We start from the raw sequence: 18,784 nt of genomic DNA, 5'->3' as shown, positions 1-18,784 counted from the left end.
ATGCTGAGTTATGAGATATTTTAAATGGCTTGATATTACTGTATAATAGGAGCTGGGACAAAGTATCGATTCAAACGGATAACGTGGAAGTTATTTAGGCTATTCAAGTAGCCTTCTCAAGGTTTTTTAATTCAGCACTTATTAAACGTATTTAACAAATATTGTCGAAAATGGTTTAATGAGAAAGAAGAGAATATAGAAGTTGACCATATCGCTAAATTGGCTTTTAACATGAATTAGTAACTGCAGAGAATCTATCAAATATTGGTAGTTTAATCTAAGTATTGTACCGGTTTACTTTTCACTAAAATAATAATAATAATAATTTGCACAAAATTGGTGTGTTATACATTTTTTTACCTCAATTGATTTTAAAGTTTTTTTTCTCCAATTAGGTACTTAAATTTGGCTTTAAAGTTTAATTTAATACCTAAAGTTTATTTTGTTCCGAATAGGTACATGAACTTGGCTTTTTGGTTTAAATTAGTACCTGAACTTAGCTTCATAGTTCAAATTGGTTCAATAACTCATTTATCATAAGTACTAATTTGGACCAAAAAGTCAAGTTCAAGTACCAATTTGAACTGAGAATCTAAGTTAATCCTAAACCCTAAACCAAAATAAACTTTAGATACCAAATTGAACCTTAAAGCCAAGTTTAAATACCTAGTTGGATGAAAAAAAGCCTTAGGTACCAATTTGAACCTTGAAGCCAAATTCATGTACCCAAAATGTATATTTACCCTTTTTTTAATAATAAGAAACAATTAAACTACTTGGGAGGTCCTCTATATAAGGACTGGATCGAATTAATCCCTCTATTATTAAATGGATCAATTTAGTCCATATATTAAAAGAATCAAATATGTCCAACTTGTAACAAAGTTAACATATATTGTATAAAAAATATCTTGAAAATTATTCTTTTCAATTCAAAACCAAAGATTTCATTTATAAAACCATAAAATTTTAGAAATATTAACTCTGTTAAGCGGTAAATGTTAACTCTATTTCAATTTGACATTATTTAATTATTTTTAACAGTAAAAATGAAACAATAGAGGACTAATTTGATAAAATCCTTGTAATGAAAGGACCTCTAAGGTAGGTAAAAAGACCCCAAAAAAGGTTATCTTGCAAAGTTTGCACGTAAAAAAGAAAAACAAATAAATCTTTGTTCTCTAGTTTACAGTTCTGAACATTTAGAGTAAAATTGTCCTAATTTAGCAAATTTACCCCTGTAAAATTTCCTTGGCATTTTCTACATCCATTTGTCGGCTGATCCGTGTTATTTTCCAACCCTTAAAACAAGGTGTGGGTCTCACATTTCCCTATCTCCAAAATCTTGGACCATTGTACCCCTACCATCTTAACTCGCTCACATGGTTTTTCATATCTCCGTTAATCACACTCTAAAAAGACCCTTTTTCATATCCCTAAAACAATCCAAAATTAAATTTAAAAAAATCAAAAAGAATAAAAGATAAAATATTTTTAAATTGCTTGGTGAGAATGGTGATGTTCTTATTGATGTGATGAGGTGGCAACAATGCAAGCGTTCTACTTTACTCCTCTGCAGCAGCAGCAACAAGAACCAATCTTTTATCTTCTTCATTGAAAACCCTAAATTTTGATTTGATTTTTCCCTTTTTTGGGTACATTTTGTCACTGAATCTAATCAAAGTTGTTCACTTATTTGTTTACATGCAAAACAAGTCTAAATTTTTAAGAATGAAGGAGTCGAAGAAAGATTCAGAGAAAGAAGTGTGGGATCCGATTCAAATGAGGAGTTCATCGGGGAACCCACTTGTTCATGGGTCATCGTCAAGACCCATTCCCAAGCTTATGGTGTGGTTAATCCTTTTCGTTTCGGTTATTTATGTTATTTACACTCTTAAGCTATTAGCGAGCTCGGCTGAAGATTCTTACGATGATATCCCTTTCACTTTATCGCTTCATCGGTCTCTATTTAATCCTAACCGAACGGCGGAGATGACGAAGGAGAAGGCGTCTCTTCACCCACATCGGGATGCTAGAGAAAAACAAGTGGGTTTATTACGAATGCCTAAAGCTCCGCCTAGATGGAGGCCGACGGAGATCCACGACGTCGTTTTTGGGATCGCGGCTTCTTCTAAGCTATGGCAAAAGAGGAAAGAGTACATCAAGATTTGGTACAAACCGGACCGAATGCGCGGTGTGGTTTGGCTGGACAATCGGGTGAAATACTCTGCCGAAGATAACCGGACCCTACCGCCGGTCCGGTTCTCCAGCGACACTTCGAAATTCCATTATACGAACTCGCAGGGTCACCGGTCAGCGATTCGGATCTCGCGGATCGTGACGGAGACGTTGAGTATGAATATGGATAACGTGAGGTGGTTCGTGATGGGTGACGACGACACCGTCTTCATCACCGAGAATCTCATTAGGGTTTTGAGGAAATACGACCACACTCAGTATTATTACATCGGAAGCTTATCGGAATCCCATATCCAGAACATATTTTTCTCTTACAGTATGGCTTACGGCGGCGGTGGGTTCGCCATTAGCTACCCCTTAGCCAAGGCCTTGTCGAAGATGCAAGACCGGTGTATTCAAAGGTACCCGGGATTGTACGGCTCCGATGATCGAATGCAAGCTTGTATGGCTGAACTCGGTGTCCCACTCACCAAGGAACTCGGTTTTCACCAGGTAGGTGACTCAGTCTTGTCACTTTTTTCCTATTGTTAAAGTGCATTCCTTTATGCTATGGGTTTTAATTAATTATCTAAATATTCACCTCTAATCATGATTTAGAGTAAGTTAATCGTGATTAAGTTAATGAACAGTGCAATCCCAGTTCCCGATGGGTTAAATTTCAGATTCGGAAAATTTCAGCGGTAGATGATGAGGAGGTGGGACCCACTGTTTTGGAGTGTTTAGACCTTGGTCTCTTGGTTTTTTCCCCAAGCGCTAATATAGCACGTGGATTCCACGCTCCTTTAGTGTGGGAACATCCGTCTTCCATCTGTGTGATATATGTTGAAATATTTGAAGAATCGTATATTATATCGATATATGTTGGACAGGAAAAGAACGTGTTTGTGGGTCTTTTGGGTGAGAGAAACGTCTTGTATTGTGTTTACCTGGTGGAGCCTAGTGCATTTGAGGCAACGAATCCTCCCATGGTGTGATTGGATTTTTTGGGCCAATTATCGACAATAGTACTCGGTGGGGGCTAAACTCATCGCTTCCCTACATCGATGATGTTATCTGACTAATTACGAGTTCGAGATGATATGTATTATGTATAAGGCTTGAACATCGAACCCACATTATCTAGGTGTATGCGTTTGTAGATGTTTGTTGTAATTGAAAAATCAATCTCTGATTATGTGTTTTTTGTTGGTTAATGGATACCAGTACGACGTGTATGGGAACTTGTTCGGGCTACTTGCTGCACACCCTGTAACACCTTTAGTATCGCTGCATCACCTCGATGTCGTCGAGCCTATTTACCCCAATGTGACCAGGGTTCAAGCTCTTAATCACCTTATGTTGCCTGCAAAGCTAGATTCAGCCGGGATCATGCAACAATCCATCTGCTACGACAAAACAAGAAGTTGGACCATATCGGTTTCATGGGGTTTCGCCATTCAAGTTTTTAGAGGAATCTTTTCTCCAAGGGAGATAGAAATGCCTTCGAGAACGTTCTTGAATTGGTATAAAAGAGCAGATTACACAGCGTATTCATTCAACACCCGCCCTGTTAGCCGAAACCCTTGCCAAAAGCCTTTTGTGTTTTACATGTCGAGCGTCAGAATGCATTCCAAACTGAACACAACCGTGAGCAAATATGATCGACACCGTGTTCCTCATCCTCCTTGCAGATGGAAAATGGCTGATCCTAACAATCTTCAAATGGTGATCGTCTACAAGAAACCTGACCCGAATCTATGGAATAGAGTAAGTTGCTTTTTATTCACAATTTGCATCAAAGATCAATTATAATCTCTTACTAACATCAAATTCGGGTTTTTTATTTGGCAGTCACCGAGAAGAAACTGTTGTAGGGTGATGAAAACAAAGGAGCCAAGAACAATGGAGGTGGATGTGGGTGTATGTAAGGAAGGTGAATTTAGTGAAATATAGTGAATAAAGTTGGATTATTTTTAGGGATTAGCTTCTTTTTTTGTTTAATTTGTTTTATGCTCAAATCACTGTCTTTTACTATTCTTTTGTCTTAATTTATCTGTCCCAAATCTCCAATTCTTTTTGCAAGAGTTTTTGAGATAGTCTCATTAGGGAACCAAACAAGTATGTTGTATAGAAATTTGTATCCCATAAAAGTTACAGCCTTTTTTTCATCATTATTTGACTCTGCGTTTTGTATTGCTATCATTTAAGGGTTTTTGTTATTCGAGCTTGAGTAGCTCGACCATATCTTGAGTCAAGCTTGAGCAAAGTATCGAACTTCAGATTTTGAATCAAGCTCAGCTCGGTTGAATATCACCCCTAAGCATGAGGAAGGAAAAAGGTGAGGCATGGATTAAGTCAAAAGAAGGTGTCAACGGAAACCAACTACACACCAACAAGGATGGAATTTAGTGACCGGCAATCATATGTATACCTCAAAAGTCAAAAAAAAAAAAAACCCTTGATTGAGCCTCTCTAGTCCAATTCAAACCCTAAATTTAATTAACAACATTTTCCTGGTTTAAAATGAAGCATTGGATTGCATTGCAACTCAAAAGCCATGAGAAACTCACTTTGTAATGCGGAAAATTCAGTGCTGCAAATCTACCCCATACCTATTTCCATCCATTCCTTGACGACACCTATCCAAGTTTAGCACGTTGTGGGACTCGTGAGGATAATGACGGGTTGTAGCAGGTAGGCTTTTGTGTATCTTGTCACACTTTCAAATAATGGGTAAACTACGATAAAGATCATTAAATTATTATTAATAAAATTACGTTTTAGTCACTCAATCTTAAAAAGTTACAAAATAGTTACTAAATTATTCGTAAGTTTTTATTTAAATCATTAGACTATTAAAATCATTGTTGTATAGTCTTTTCTATTTATACTCCTATACCGATCGAAAGTTTTTCTTCTCATTTCTCTTCTATAGTTCAGTTTTTTTAATGAAATAACTTTGAACGTCACAAATTTGTAAACTAAAACCCAAATAACTTCTCCAAGCTTCGACACTAACTATTAGATCGACTTGGATCTAAGGTATTTTTTTTACTAGTCGATGGGTACTGATTCACTGTACTGACTATCAAATCGTCACTTGAAGCTTGCTAGCTAGACTTTAAAAAAGAAAATTTAACATTCCAGTGATTTAAATAACAACTTTCAAATAGTTCAATGATTATTTTGAAACTTTTTAAAAATGAGTGACTAAAATATGAAATTACTAATAATTTAGTAACCTTTGTTCAACTTTAAATAATTTTAAAGAAATAAAGGGTCTAAAATTAAAGTCGATGTTGAAATTTTCTCCCAAATTCCCAAGCGATATAATTACTTAAAAGGTTGTTTGGTGCAGACCGGATGTGTCACTTTCTGCTTCGTATTTTTCAGACCAAAATGTTTCAATTTCATATTTAAATTGTTATTATTAATGTTATTCATAAAAATATATCAATTTACAAAAAATAAATTATTATTATTATTTGAATTAGATTAAATTAATTGGTCAAATTAGTTAAATCGATAATTAGTTGGGATATCAATTAGATATAAAGTTTGAATTGATTTTTGAGCGAATTGCTCGAAACCTGGATAAACATAAGGTAATTTTATAATTTTTAATATACATTTTAAAATTTATAAAATTTTTAATTAATTATTTAATTGTTGTTTGGTCGGTGCTCAAACTAAGAATTGATGATCTCATTGATTCAACTACTAATCCGATTATTGAAACAAGCTTATTTCTCCTTCTAATTATCATTTTTCAAAAGGATAATGTTAAAACAAAGCTATCACGTCATCAAGCTTTTATATTTTTCGAGTTCAATAAACAAAATGAATTTAGTTTAGGTTCAAATGCTAAAATAGATTAAAGAAAATACAGGTATCAAACTAGATTTAGTTGTCAAATTAGGGACCAAATGTTATATTATTCCTTTTACAAACCTAAAAAGTGTCGGTGCAATGTGTAAGCAGTGTTTCAGAGTTTCTTAATGACATCAAAAGAGCAAATGACACGAGTGAAGGCAAAATCAATGGACCCATCGGCCCTTTTATCAAAATTAAATTAGATATATATTTAAAAAATTTCCATCCAATAAATATCAAAATTATACAAAAATTTTAATGTAATTTGAAATGTTATCTATCAATTTTGATTTGTTGTATTTGTATACATCAAACTTTAATTTTGGTTAAGTTTTCACATTTTATTATATATATGGCACGATTTTACGTTAAGTAATGTGTAAATTACTTACATATCATTTTATTAAATTAAAAATAAATAAATTAATCAACAAATTGATTTTGGGGCACAATTTTACTATAAGTAACGTGTAAAATCATTAGATTGATAAGTGCCCTAGGGCTTCTATTATTATTTTTCATTTATTAATATTTAATAAAATGATCATCACCGTTCAAATGTGTAGGACTCATGTAAGATTCATTTATTAAATGTGAAATTCAACTTGTGAATCGTTTTTAAGCATGGACTAGATATTAATAGATAAAAAGGTAATGGAGTGAGTTCCAACCTATAGATAAGGGGTAACAGTGACCTTAGACCCCCCAGAAACGGTAAATATGTCTTTTAACCCTTTTAAAATTTATAAAATTACAATTTAATATAATGATAAAATTGCACTTTGACTCTAAAAAAATTATGGTTCATCTTTAGCCCCCCAAAGCTAGTTTTCTGACTTCACCCTTTAAGTGCCACCAACAGATAGTTAAAATATATCATAAGTCTTTCTATTATTTGTAAATTTATACTTTAGTTCTTGTATTTTTATTATAGAAATTTAATCTCTTAAAAACAACGAAATCGAACAAAAATGAGAGCAAACTAACCCAAGCCAAGACTTAGTCTACACCTAACCCTAAGCTGTTCACCTTCGTTGGAAACATCATGCATAATATCAAAAATTAAAACATGAGAAAGACCCACAGACAATCTACTACACTCGATGTGATTCGCATGGAATAAAGCTACCCTTGCAAGCAACTGAGTGACTTTTTTAGTGTTCCAACGTGTCCAAAAAAAAAAAAAAAGGAAAAAAAGACAAATGTTGAAACTGAGATGCAACATTTCAATAGTCCTAAATCAATAGACCAAACTCAGAGACATCAGTATCTCGAGCATTCAAAGTGTTAAAACACTCTTAAATAGTCCAACTCAATCATAATTCGATCAAAATTCAGAGATTTAAGCCATGTAAAAACCTCTCTAATAGCAAACACTTCAACAAAATGTGGCTCCATAATCAAAGCTGTTGGAAAATTTTGGTTATGAAAACGGTTTATTGTTATAGCAGAAGTTTTTCACATATTATTTATTTTAAATTATTTTATTATTATTTATTTTAAGTTTTTCACATATTATGTATTTTAAACTATTATTCATTTTGAATTGGTTTTTTATATATATCATTTATTTTAAACTGTTTTGTATATTATTTATTTTTAAATTTCTTTTATATATTATTTATCTTAAATTCTTTTATATGTTATTATAAAGTGTCTTATATATTATTTATTTTAAATTGCTTTGTATATTATTTATTTTAATTTGTTTTACATATTATTTATTTTAAATTGTTTTGTACTATTTACTTCAAATTGTTTTATATATTATTTTGTTTCGTTTTCTTTGATTGTTAATATTGATATTAAAGTGACATGTGTTGTGTGATTATTGCCATATTGCTTATTATAATTCGTTTATTCGTATTTTCATGTCATTGTGATTCATTATTATAACATTTTATTCGTAAATTATTACTCCATGATGTATATCATCATTCCATCTTATTTCATCAAAATCACTTCAAAGGTCGCGTTTAATTCTTTTTCCTTCATCCATAACATGCCATTTTATTATATTTCAACTAAATAGCATGTATCGTTTCGGTTTTGTAATCGCTACTATTCAAAAAATTTAAAAATAAGGCAATGTTTCGTGTAGCGACGTAAAAAAAATTCTCTTTCGGTCGCTAATTGTGGTGATTTATTAAACATTTGAAAACCAACTTTCGATTTTATTAACAAAGGGAGTCGCCACCGATCTTTTTTCCAGGTGTGACCGGACACCTAATAAATCATCCTTTTAGAAAAGAAAACTTATTCTTGCACAAAAATGAAGGCGAATTTAGGTCTCGTCAAAAGCCAAAGTAAAGTTGGGTTCGAGTCGATTCTGTGAGGAAGGTATTAGCACCCTCGCGACGCCCAAAATTGGTATTTTATTAAACAAGTATTGTCTTAATTTTCAAAATTGCAAGTTCAAAGTAACATTGAATCGTGATCCGATCAAAACACGAGAAATTTCAAGTTTCGTTTTCTTTTGAGAAGGACGTACCGTTTTAACACGAGTCGATTGATATTCACCCAACATAGCGATGAAATCGATGACTTAATATTAAATCGGCATGTTGCCTTATTTATTGAAATTAAAATTATGAGTAAAACATTATTTAAAATAAGAATTAAGTAAATAATACAAAACAACGATGCAATTAATAATGAAATGTTAAAACGAGAATATTAAAACAACAATATTAATATTTACAAAAAATAGAAATGATGTACTACCAATATAATAAGAAAAATAATATATTCATAATGACAATAGAAAATAACAATATATACATAAAACATACATATACATATATTTATATACATGACATACCAAAATGAAAATATACAACATATATTAGAAATATTAATAACAGAAAAATATATTTTATATATATATATGCTAACGACACTACATGAATATGTACTTATATGTATTAAAATATCTACATATATAAAGGACATGTACTAATAATGATAATAAGAGTAATAATAAAAGACGATATATACCAAATAATACATAATAATTTAAAACAAAATAGTAAGTAACAATAGAGAAAATGATAAGTATAATAATAAATATAACGATATATGAAAATAATACTATATAAAGAAAAGAATATATATACTCCTATAATAAAATATGTGTACTAATATTAATAATAAATATAATAGGATAAAATAAATATAATAATATATACATGATATGGTATTAAAAATACGTATATATATAATAGTATTTGAGTATGTACATGAGACAATATAAAATATATACATGGAAATATACAAGAAGTATACAACTAATAACATTAAGAATATATATATAATATAAATATAATATATACAATATACACATATGATAAAAACTATTAATATGTACATGTATATCTACATACACATTAAGTAAAAGTACTAATGCTAACAATATTAATAATAAATATAATAATAGATATATATGCATACAATAGTAAGAAACGGAACATAAAGAAAATATATATATATAGCTAAATATAATATAATAATAACAATATATAAAAATAATAGTGATAACAATATTACATATATAACATGATTAATATTTAAAGCTAAATTAAATAGCAAAATAATATGAAATCTAAGGTAAATACGAAAAATAAATGAAAAAAGAAGAGAGAGGGAAGAGAGAAGGGAGGGGGGAAGGGGAATCCGGCCAGGGGCCGGTCAATGGCCGACCGTCGGTCCGTCGTCTTGCGGCGCCCGACCACACGAGGTGGCGAAAAATGTAATTTTTTATATTTGTTTTGTATATATATTTTATTATATTTTTTATTATGATGTATATATATAGATTAATAGATTGAAAAAGGAAAAAATAAAAATAAAAATAAAAATAAGAGTAAAATAATAAAGAAGATAAAATCACCTTTAGGTATTTTTTGAAGATAAATTCTTTGTATTGATCAAAATTCCCTCCTTTTTTACATGATTTTTGAATGGCTTTTTATAGCCATCTTTTACATGATTTTCTATTTTTTTTTTCTATTTTGTAGGTGGTGGTGGTAGACAATAGGAGGAAAAATGGGGCAAGTGGGAAAGTGGTTAGGTGGCTAGGTTTTTTTATTTTTTTTGGTTAGGTTTTTCTTTTTTCTTCTTTTTTTTTGGGTTAGGTTTTTTTTTTTTTTTTTTTGGGTTAGGTTTTTTTTGGAGGGGGCTTAATGGGCTTTTGAATTGGGTTTAATGTTTAGGTTTTGTAATGGGTTTGGGTAGATGTAAATGGGTCATGAGTTAAGGGTTTTAGTGGGTTTAGAGGTTTGGTTGGGTTTTGATGAAATCGGGCCCGGGCAATTTGGGCTTCTACATTTCGTTTCTTTGGAAATTTGAAAAGTCGTACCCTAACTTACGAGGTTTCAATTTTCTCGTTAAATCTAAACCACCGAACACCCTTTTAAATTTAAAATAACTAAGTCTTAAAAAAAAATTAAAAGCAAACTTATTCTCGAGGGTTCAAATGTCGCATCCTAACTTACGGGATGTGACATATTATTATCGCGAGACGACTAGGCCTTTGATGTTCGTTTCATTTTAATTCAAGCATTCTTAAAATTAACATTAATAAAAAGGATCATATTTTAAAATCTTTTCAAAATTTCAACTTTCTACATTAGGACATTAATTAATCAATTAGGTACTAATTTTGGGCGTGACGAGGGTGCTAATCCTTCCTCGCATGTAACCGACTCTCGAGCCCGTTTTCTCAAATTTCGTAGACCAAAACGTTGTTTTAATAAATCAAAATATTTTATTAAAACGATCAAATTACGAGGTGATCCGATCACACCTCATAAAAAAGATTGGTGGCGACTCCATTTTCGTTTTTTTAAAATAAAATTCGACCTTTCAAAAAATGGTTTCGACAGTTTTTATTTATTTATGTTCATTTTGTTCTACATACAATTCATTTCTAATTTCAACGAGTTAGGGGAGAGAATGATTGAACATAAGTAATTAGGGCTCATAAGTAATTAAGGCTCAAATAAATTAGAATTAAGTTTCAACTTTTGTCTATTAATTATAAATTTATTTAGTTAAGAAATCATTCCACTATAGTATCATGATTGAGTTCTCCCTAATTATATACTATTACGAAGGCTACTTAATTAGTGCTTATCCAATAACCTTATCATTATTGTGTTACCGTCATAGGATATCCTTAATCTCTTTAGGATAAATTTGTTCTCCTAATATGATCCTGTTTTATCTTATGATAACTATTAAATATTAAATCTTCATTCATGAGAAGTCAATTACTATTAAATAATATTTAAGTAATTTATCACAAAGACAAATGACTTGTGGCTACGTTTTTTTTCGTCTATCATGTAATGCCAATGAAAGAAAATTATTTATCCATTAATCGAGTTATGAATTCCACTATTGTGAATATGCTACATACTACAGAAGTTATATACCTAAAGCACCAGTTTTCGATTCTTTATCTATTTGAACTCAAATTTTTACTTACATAAGTTATGTCATACTATGAATGTCACAAGTGAATAAATTCATAAATGGATCTAGAATCTATTCTATTGAGGTCTTGTCTGATATACTGTCAGTCTAGTCACTCACATCTATGTCTTTATCTTCTGGGAGTCATTTGCTTCGATACTTAAGATAAAGTATCTCTCTAATTGAACTAATAAACGACACATTAGCTGATACATGTACGGAAGAGGTGAAATTTATTAAATTCCATTCACCAAAGTTGTCAATTTTTAAGTTTGGGAAATCATCAGATTTACGACGACTTTTTGGATGGGATCTAGACATTTCTGAGTTGATATGTTTCATGATGTTCAAAGATTTATCTTTTAGCTTCGAAATTCACTTTGAATCACTCCATTTCGAGTTTGGGAGCTCAAGTTATAATCGTTTTAGTGAAGACTGCGTGAGGAGAACTTTTGGACGAAATTATTACAGAAATTATGAGTTTCGGGTTTTTAATTCGAATTTAATTCATATTAGATTCAATTTTTAATTGAAAAATTACAACACCACCACCACCAGCAACAACAAATATAGTAGTATTCAGCTCCTTAAATGTCGGAACTTATGCAATCCAGATTGAGGCTTAGACCATCTAACATCTAAGGTGTTTGGTGATTCTACACCAGTTTGAGCCCAATCAAAAACTCGCCTAACTTCATCCTAATTCTGTAGAAACATAACAGCTGGATAAACAATGTGAGCAGACTGGACATCCTTGTTCTGCCATGTAAAAAAGTTCCTATAGAACCAAATAAACCACATCAAAACAAGCAAGCACTCTCTCTTAGACTCGTCTTGCACATTCAAACAAACTTCAAGCTCTATACAAGAAGAAGTGGGGACTTGCAAGCCCGCCAACTGCCAAACTTGTCTATTTTTATAGCAGTCAAACAATGAACGCTCAATACTCTCCACGAAACCACATCTAGAACAATATGGCAAAATGTTCAAACCCTTAGCCAATAATTGTTCTCTACATAGAACAAATTGTATCATGCAACGCCAAGTCCCGGACCTTTGAGGTATAAAGTTATTCCAAATCTGCATCCACAACCCTCTATCAAATGTTGATGAACATTCGAGTAATCCTGTAACACTACTCTATAACTTGTCTTGACAATAAACTTTCTATTAGCGCTATAGTGGCTGATCATGCAATCGGATGTCTTGTACATATTAACATGACATTTCATAATCTTAGCTATATAATATGGTGTAAGGATTTCATTGATAAGATCTTCATCCCAAGAAATTCCACTAGTATTGAACAAATCTTGAACTTTCAAGTGCTCCATACCAGGCAGCGGGCTCAACTCAAAAAAAAGAAGAAGTATAATCATCACATATCCATGGGTCATTAAAAACTTCAACAGAAGTGTCATCCCCTACCCAACGTATACCCCTAGTAACAGGACTCTTAGCCGCATAAATACTCATTCAAACATAAGACGGTCTACCACCCTTCGTATCTTTAAGAAAAATGCAATTAGGAAAATATTTGGCTTGGAAGCACCGACTAGAAAGAGTATCCGGATTTGTAACGAAGCGTGACACCTTGCCAAGTAGAGCAAGGTTAAAACGGTGGAGCTGAACATAATCCCAAAGTTGTGGAAATTAATGGCTTGCCCCGAAACTTCCTCGTACCACTTCAAAATATCCTTAATAATGAGAGCCTCCACCTCCTTCGCTCGGAAAAACAGAAAACTATCATCTTTGAAGAACAGATGAGATATACTAAGACCACCTCGACAAACTGAAAGACCATGGACATCACCCCTTGCTTTGGCCCTACAAAGGAGATAACTAAGCTCCTTTGTAGCAGCCAATTTTGGCCCATACCAACAAACCAAAATAAAACACCAAATACAATAAATAAAAATAAAGTCCAAGAGTCACCTAGCCCAAATTACAAACAACCCAAACCCCATCAGCCCACTACTAAACCAAACCCAATTAAATACAAACCCTAAAGCCCAAGACAACCCAACCAACTAAAAATTTTCAGCAACAAAAAACCTAGCTGCAGACTTTCAGCCGCTGCCTCCTCTGCCACGTGTGCCACCACCGCTCGGGGCACCAACCACCAGCCTCTGACACGACCTGCAAAATGAAGGTCCACACGCAAGCAAATACCAACAGTAGAGAAACGAACAAAGAAAAAACGACAAGCAAAAAAAAAAAACGAAAGGAATCAAACAAAATGAAAAAACAAAGAACAAATCAGTGTAACTCGGCTATAAAAAGCCGAAATCAATCCCTTTCTTTTTTTTACGGAGATTAGAAAGCAAAACGCAAAATAAAAATTAGAAAGGTCGTTGTTTTAATATTTTTGTTTCTTTTATCTTCTCGTTTTTTCATTTTATTTCATTTTTTAGATATCTATTTTAAGCATAAAAACAAAGAATAAAAAAGAAAAGGAGGGCTCACCGGATCTCGTGGTCGCTGGCCGGAGAACACTTTTCCATCGCCGACATCGGACCCAAAAGGGGGGTTTGAGGGCCTCCTTCGATTCTTTGAGTTTTGGTAGCCTAGCCTTCAAAGGCGTTTCAAACGAGGCTAAGGGGACCATTTTGCGTCTCCCCGACCACTGTCTACGGTGGAGGAGCGGTGGTCCGGCGATGATGGGTATATTACCCTAGCCAAATCGAATTTATGTATATGATTTATTTTACATACTGTTTGCTACTAGATTATTTATGTATATGATTTATTTTAACTTGTTTTAACATTGATTATTAAAATCAATTATTATCCATTTTAAACGTTTTTTTTGTATATTGAGTGTACTAGGCTATTTTGTTATATTATATGTTTTGATACTTTTCACATATCATTCATATAGTTTATTTCCAATTATTTTTATACATATAACAAAGTGACAGTTTTGTATATTATTATTACTATTATTATTTTCTTTAAGCCCTTTTATTTCAAGTTTTTATCTCTATGTATATATATGTATATTTTAAATTAATCTATATGCACATCGTTCATTTTAAAACTGTTTTCATGCCTTATATAACTCTATTTATTTATTTTAAAATATTTTTATTATTGTTTACTTTAAATTTTTATATATATTTTTCATACTTTTACATGTATATATATATTATTTACTTTAAAATTATTCGTATGAATCTTTTTCAATTTACTTTATGTAATATAGATTTTAAAATTCTCTACATTATATATTTTACAAATTTGCTTGTGCATCATTCGTTTTAAATTGTTTATTGTAAAATTTTATATGTATTATCAATTACAAATCGTTATATCTATTTTGTACACATATACATACTAATTATTTCTTAGATGTCTTGAGTATTACATATTTTAAGTTTCTTTTACATAATATTTATTTTATACTTGTTTAGGTATCATTTGTCTTAAATTATTTTACACATTATTCATTTTAAGCTTTTCCCATATATTATTTATTTCAAATTTTGGTCTGTAATATCTATTCTAAAATCTCTTATACATATATTCTTCTTTTAAATTGGCTTGCACATTGTTGATATTTCTTTTTATTAGTTATTTTAAATTCATTTCTTGTCATTTTTAAATTTGCTTTACGTTTTATTCATTTTAATTCACTTTATAATATTTTTTATTCATTTGTCTTTGATTATTAATGATTAGTATCTAAGCGATATATGTTATGTGAATATTACTAGTGCATGTATTATATTTGGTCTATTCGTATTTTCATCATTGTCATTTGCTTGTATAACATTGTATTCATGTTGTATTATCCCATGCTCTACGATATATCTTTGTTTTATCTAGCCTAAGTCATATCATACATTAAGCCCAATACATTTATCCAATAAATCGTTTTATTTTAATCTAACAAATACACGTCGTTTAAATATTGTCTTCGCTACTATTCAAAAACAAAATTTTCCAAATAAGGCAATGTTATGCATTTTGAAATGTCGAGGAATTGTGCACTAACTTACAGGGTTTCGATTCTCTCGTTGATTCTAAATAGCCAGATATCCTTTCGAGTTTTAAGAACACATGAAATTTCAATTAAAATTAAATATAAACTTGCGCTCGGAAGTTCAAGGTATCGCATCCTAACTTACGGGATGTGATTCTCTGATGTCTCGAGACGAGGAAATCTTTAGCAATCGTTTTGATCCAATTCAAGCACTTTTAAACTCGACATTCATAAAAAGGGATCGTATTTCAAAATTTATTTTAAAACTTTTCAATTTACGATATTAAGACATTAATTAATCAATTAGGTACCAATTTTGGGCTTTACGAGGGTGCTAATCCTTCCTCGTACGTAACCGACTCCCGAACCCGTTTTCTCAAATTTCGTAGACCAAAATGTCGTTTTAGTAAACTAAAATGTTTTATTAAAACAAGGGTGATCCGATCACATCCAATAAAGATCGGTGGCGACTCCCGTTTTAATTTTCACTTTCAAAATCAAAGTCGATTCTCGTTTTAAAAAATGGTTTCGACATCCTTCATATACAAGATGTAAAGGTAAGGAGACAAAGGGCCTCCTTGGCGCAACCCTCTACTCGAAACAACTAGTCCAACATCATTACCATTGAAGAAACCCGAGTATTATGAGGTTGGGACACAAAGCATAATCCATTTCACCCATGTAGCACCAAAACCCAATTTAAACATAATGAATTTTAAAAATCTTTAGTCAACCCTGTCGTAGGCTTTACTGATATCAATTTTAAGAGATACCTCTCGTCTTACCATTGCTCTTGTTCTTCATATGATGAATAAGTTCAAAAGCCACCATAACATTATTCATGATCAGCTAACCAGGAATAAAGACAAATTGCATTTAAAATTTAAGTCCTGGTAAAATAGCTTTCAACCTATTGGCAAGAACTTTGGCTACAATTTTATAGAGAACATTGCAAAGAGCAACCTATTGGCAAGAACTTTGGCTACAATTTTATAGAGAACATTGCAAAGAGCAATAAGACGTAAATCAACCATACAATTTGGTTTATCATTTTTAGGAATCAAAACCAAAATTGTATCATTAAGAGAATTGGGAAACACGCAGTTATGAAGCCAAGTACAACATCGAATAAAAATCTCTGAAAATCGACCAGCACTGCTGAAAGAAAGTAGATTTCATACTGTCGGGACCCGACGCCTTATCCAGGTGCATACTGGACACTACTTCTTGAAACTCCTCAATGTGAAACAGAGTCAGCAGTTGATCATTATCACCGTCAAACACACATTTTGTTAAATCCGAAAATTTATCGAAACCAATACCATTAGATGCCTAAAAAAGATTGACAAAATAAGTAAGGACAACAGAGCACATTCCTTCATTATTGATACACAGGCTTCCATTACTAGCCAAAAACATCGGGATATGATCACAATGCTTCCTCTATCGACGCCTAAGCATGGAAATATTTTGTGTTAGCCTCACTATAATGCATCCAAAAAAACCTTGAACCATTGCTTCCAATAAATAAACTCTTGAGCAAGAATAAAATTGAGCTCCTAGCACTAGACCATGTCGTCACCAAGCCTATTCGGACCAAAAGTAGTTGATGCTCAACATCTTTAATTCTCGAAGCGAAATTACTATTCAAATAACGATACCAAGATCGGAGCCGCTCATTGCAAAACTTCTTTTTATCTAGTACACTAGACAAAGGACAATCGATCCAACCACCAACAACTGTGGCATAAGGTAACCAAAAACACAGGCATTATCATAGGAAATCCATAGAAAAGCCAAACCCTCGCTACGACCAATTTTATCCACACAGAAACAATTATGAAACCGAAGACTAACCCGCAGCTCCTCTATTATAGTGGAATGAACCAACATTTCCATAAGAAAAACAAACTTGGGCTTATTAGAAAATACAAGGTCATTTAAGGACAAAATTGCACTAGGCTTGCCCAAACCCCAACAATTCCAAGCTACACAATTTATTGTCCCCGACGAGTCCCATCCATAAGGACGACCGATAAACCAAGTAAATAATCAATAGTAGTAGAAGATAAAGACATATCTCCGTTTCTACGAAATCTGTTGGAAGAATAAAAATCCTGGGAAACCACATCACAGGGCCTTTTCCTTGATTCATCAACCTCCATAATTTCATTCTCCCTAAGCCTCACTTGTCTCGCATCTGTAACAGTCTCCTGAGCATCAAGATGAGTTGGTCTCGTAATAGAATATTGGCCAATGTCCGCTTGGTCTAGTAATAAAATTCCTCTTCTTACTCATATCATAATCAATAAATTTCCCAATGACATTATGAAGGCTTTCTGAAGCAAACCTTGGCCCAGAAATTTGCATACGAAAAAAATTACATCTTCGGGATTCTTTCCTTCAGACAATAGACGAATTAACAACAAACAGTTGTTAAAAGACCATGGTCCTCCTGAGACCATTTTCTTGAGGTCAACTATATGAAGAACTGAAACAGATAAAGGCTTCCATCATCGATTGCTTTAATGCTCACCCCTTGTATTGGACGCCAAAGGGAGAGGAGTGTTCTTCCATACCTGCAAAATTATTGACTCACTCCCCAAGAAATTTCCCCACCAAACACAGATCATAATCAATTTCATCCTTGTGAATCTCTTCTGAGTTAAAGATCAACTCTACCTCGACCTTCTCTTCAATGAAAGACTCTGTAACTCCTACTCCATACTCTAAAACAGAAAGAAAACGAGGATAAAAATCAATGACTTGACAATGAATACTAAACATGCATGGATGAGATGATGAAGCTTCTCTTTGGTGCTTGTTATTCCTTGAAGGGCTGATCTCTTTTATGGATGGATTATGCAACACAAGCTCAATCTCAAAGCCCTGGGTTTATAGAGAGGTTAACTGATAGTAGGCAATCTCACCATTATATAAACTTTACATAACAATAGAATTTATTCATTTATTAAAAATTTATATACTTCATATCATAACAATAATAAATTAAGGGTTAATATTTGGTGAACTTGTAATATATATATATTTTTATTTCACAAGTCACTTTAAAAATTATTTTAAAATTTGTTACGTATTTTTTATGACGATATACCAAATAATTTCCATCAATTAATATATATAAATAAACATTATTTATGTATTTTTATCATTAGAATATTAGGGAAGAGTAAGGGGATGACAGAGTTAAACATCATAAAGGAGTTTTAATATATATATTTATTTTAAAATATATTTATTTTCAAGTATAAA

At 32.1% G+C, this 18,784-nt stretch overlaps 1 protein-coding gene across 1 annotated transcript; it reads left to right on the top strand.

The window, feature by feature from the left end:
- The first annotated feature begins 1,400 nt into the window (after positions 1-1,400).
- Positions 1,401-4,349, top strand: LOC108483558 (uncharacterized). The gene is made up of 3 exons (XM_017787014.2): positions 1,401-2,691; positions 3,403-3,945; positions 4,030-4,349. The coding sequence occupies exons 1-3, from the start codon at positions 1,705-1,707 to the stop codon at positions 4,129-4,131; spliced, it is 1,632 nt and encodes a 543-aa protein (XP_017642503.1). The 5' UTR covers positions 1,401-1,704; the 3' UTR covers positions 4,132-4,349.
- Positions 4,350-18,784: the final 14,435 nt, after the last annotated feature.

This window comes from Gossypium arboreum, chromosome 1, assembly GCF_025698485.1.
Source record: "Gossypium arboreum isolate Shixiya-1 chromosome 1, ASM2569848v2, whole genome shotgun sequence".
NCBI classification, from domain to species: Eukaryota; Viridiplantae; Streptophyta; class Magnoliopsida; order Malvales; family Malvaceae; genus Gossypium; species Gossypium arboreum.
The sequence above is the reverse complement of the archived record's forward strand: the minus strand, read 5'-3'. Positions and strand labels throughout refer to the sequence as shown.

Excerpts from the sequence above, each read along its gene's own strand:
- LOC108483558 (XM_017787014.2), top strand. The coding sequence starts at position 1,705 with ATGCAAAACAAGTCTAAATTTTTAAGAATGAAGGAGTCGAAGAAAGAT. Across the intron at positions 2,692-3,402 it reads AGGAACTCGGTTTTCACCAG|TACGACGTGTATGGGAACTT; the intron begins GTAGGTGACTCA and ends AATGGATACCAG. Across the intron at positions 3,946-4,029 it reads ACCCGAATCTATGGAATAGA|TCACCGAGAAGAAACTGTTG; the intron begins GTAAGTTGCTTT and ends TTTATTTGGCAG.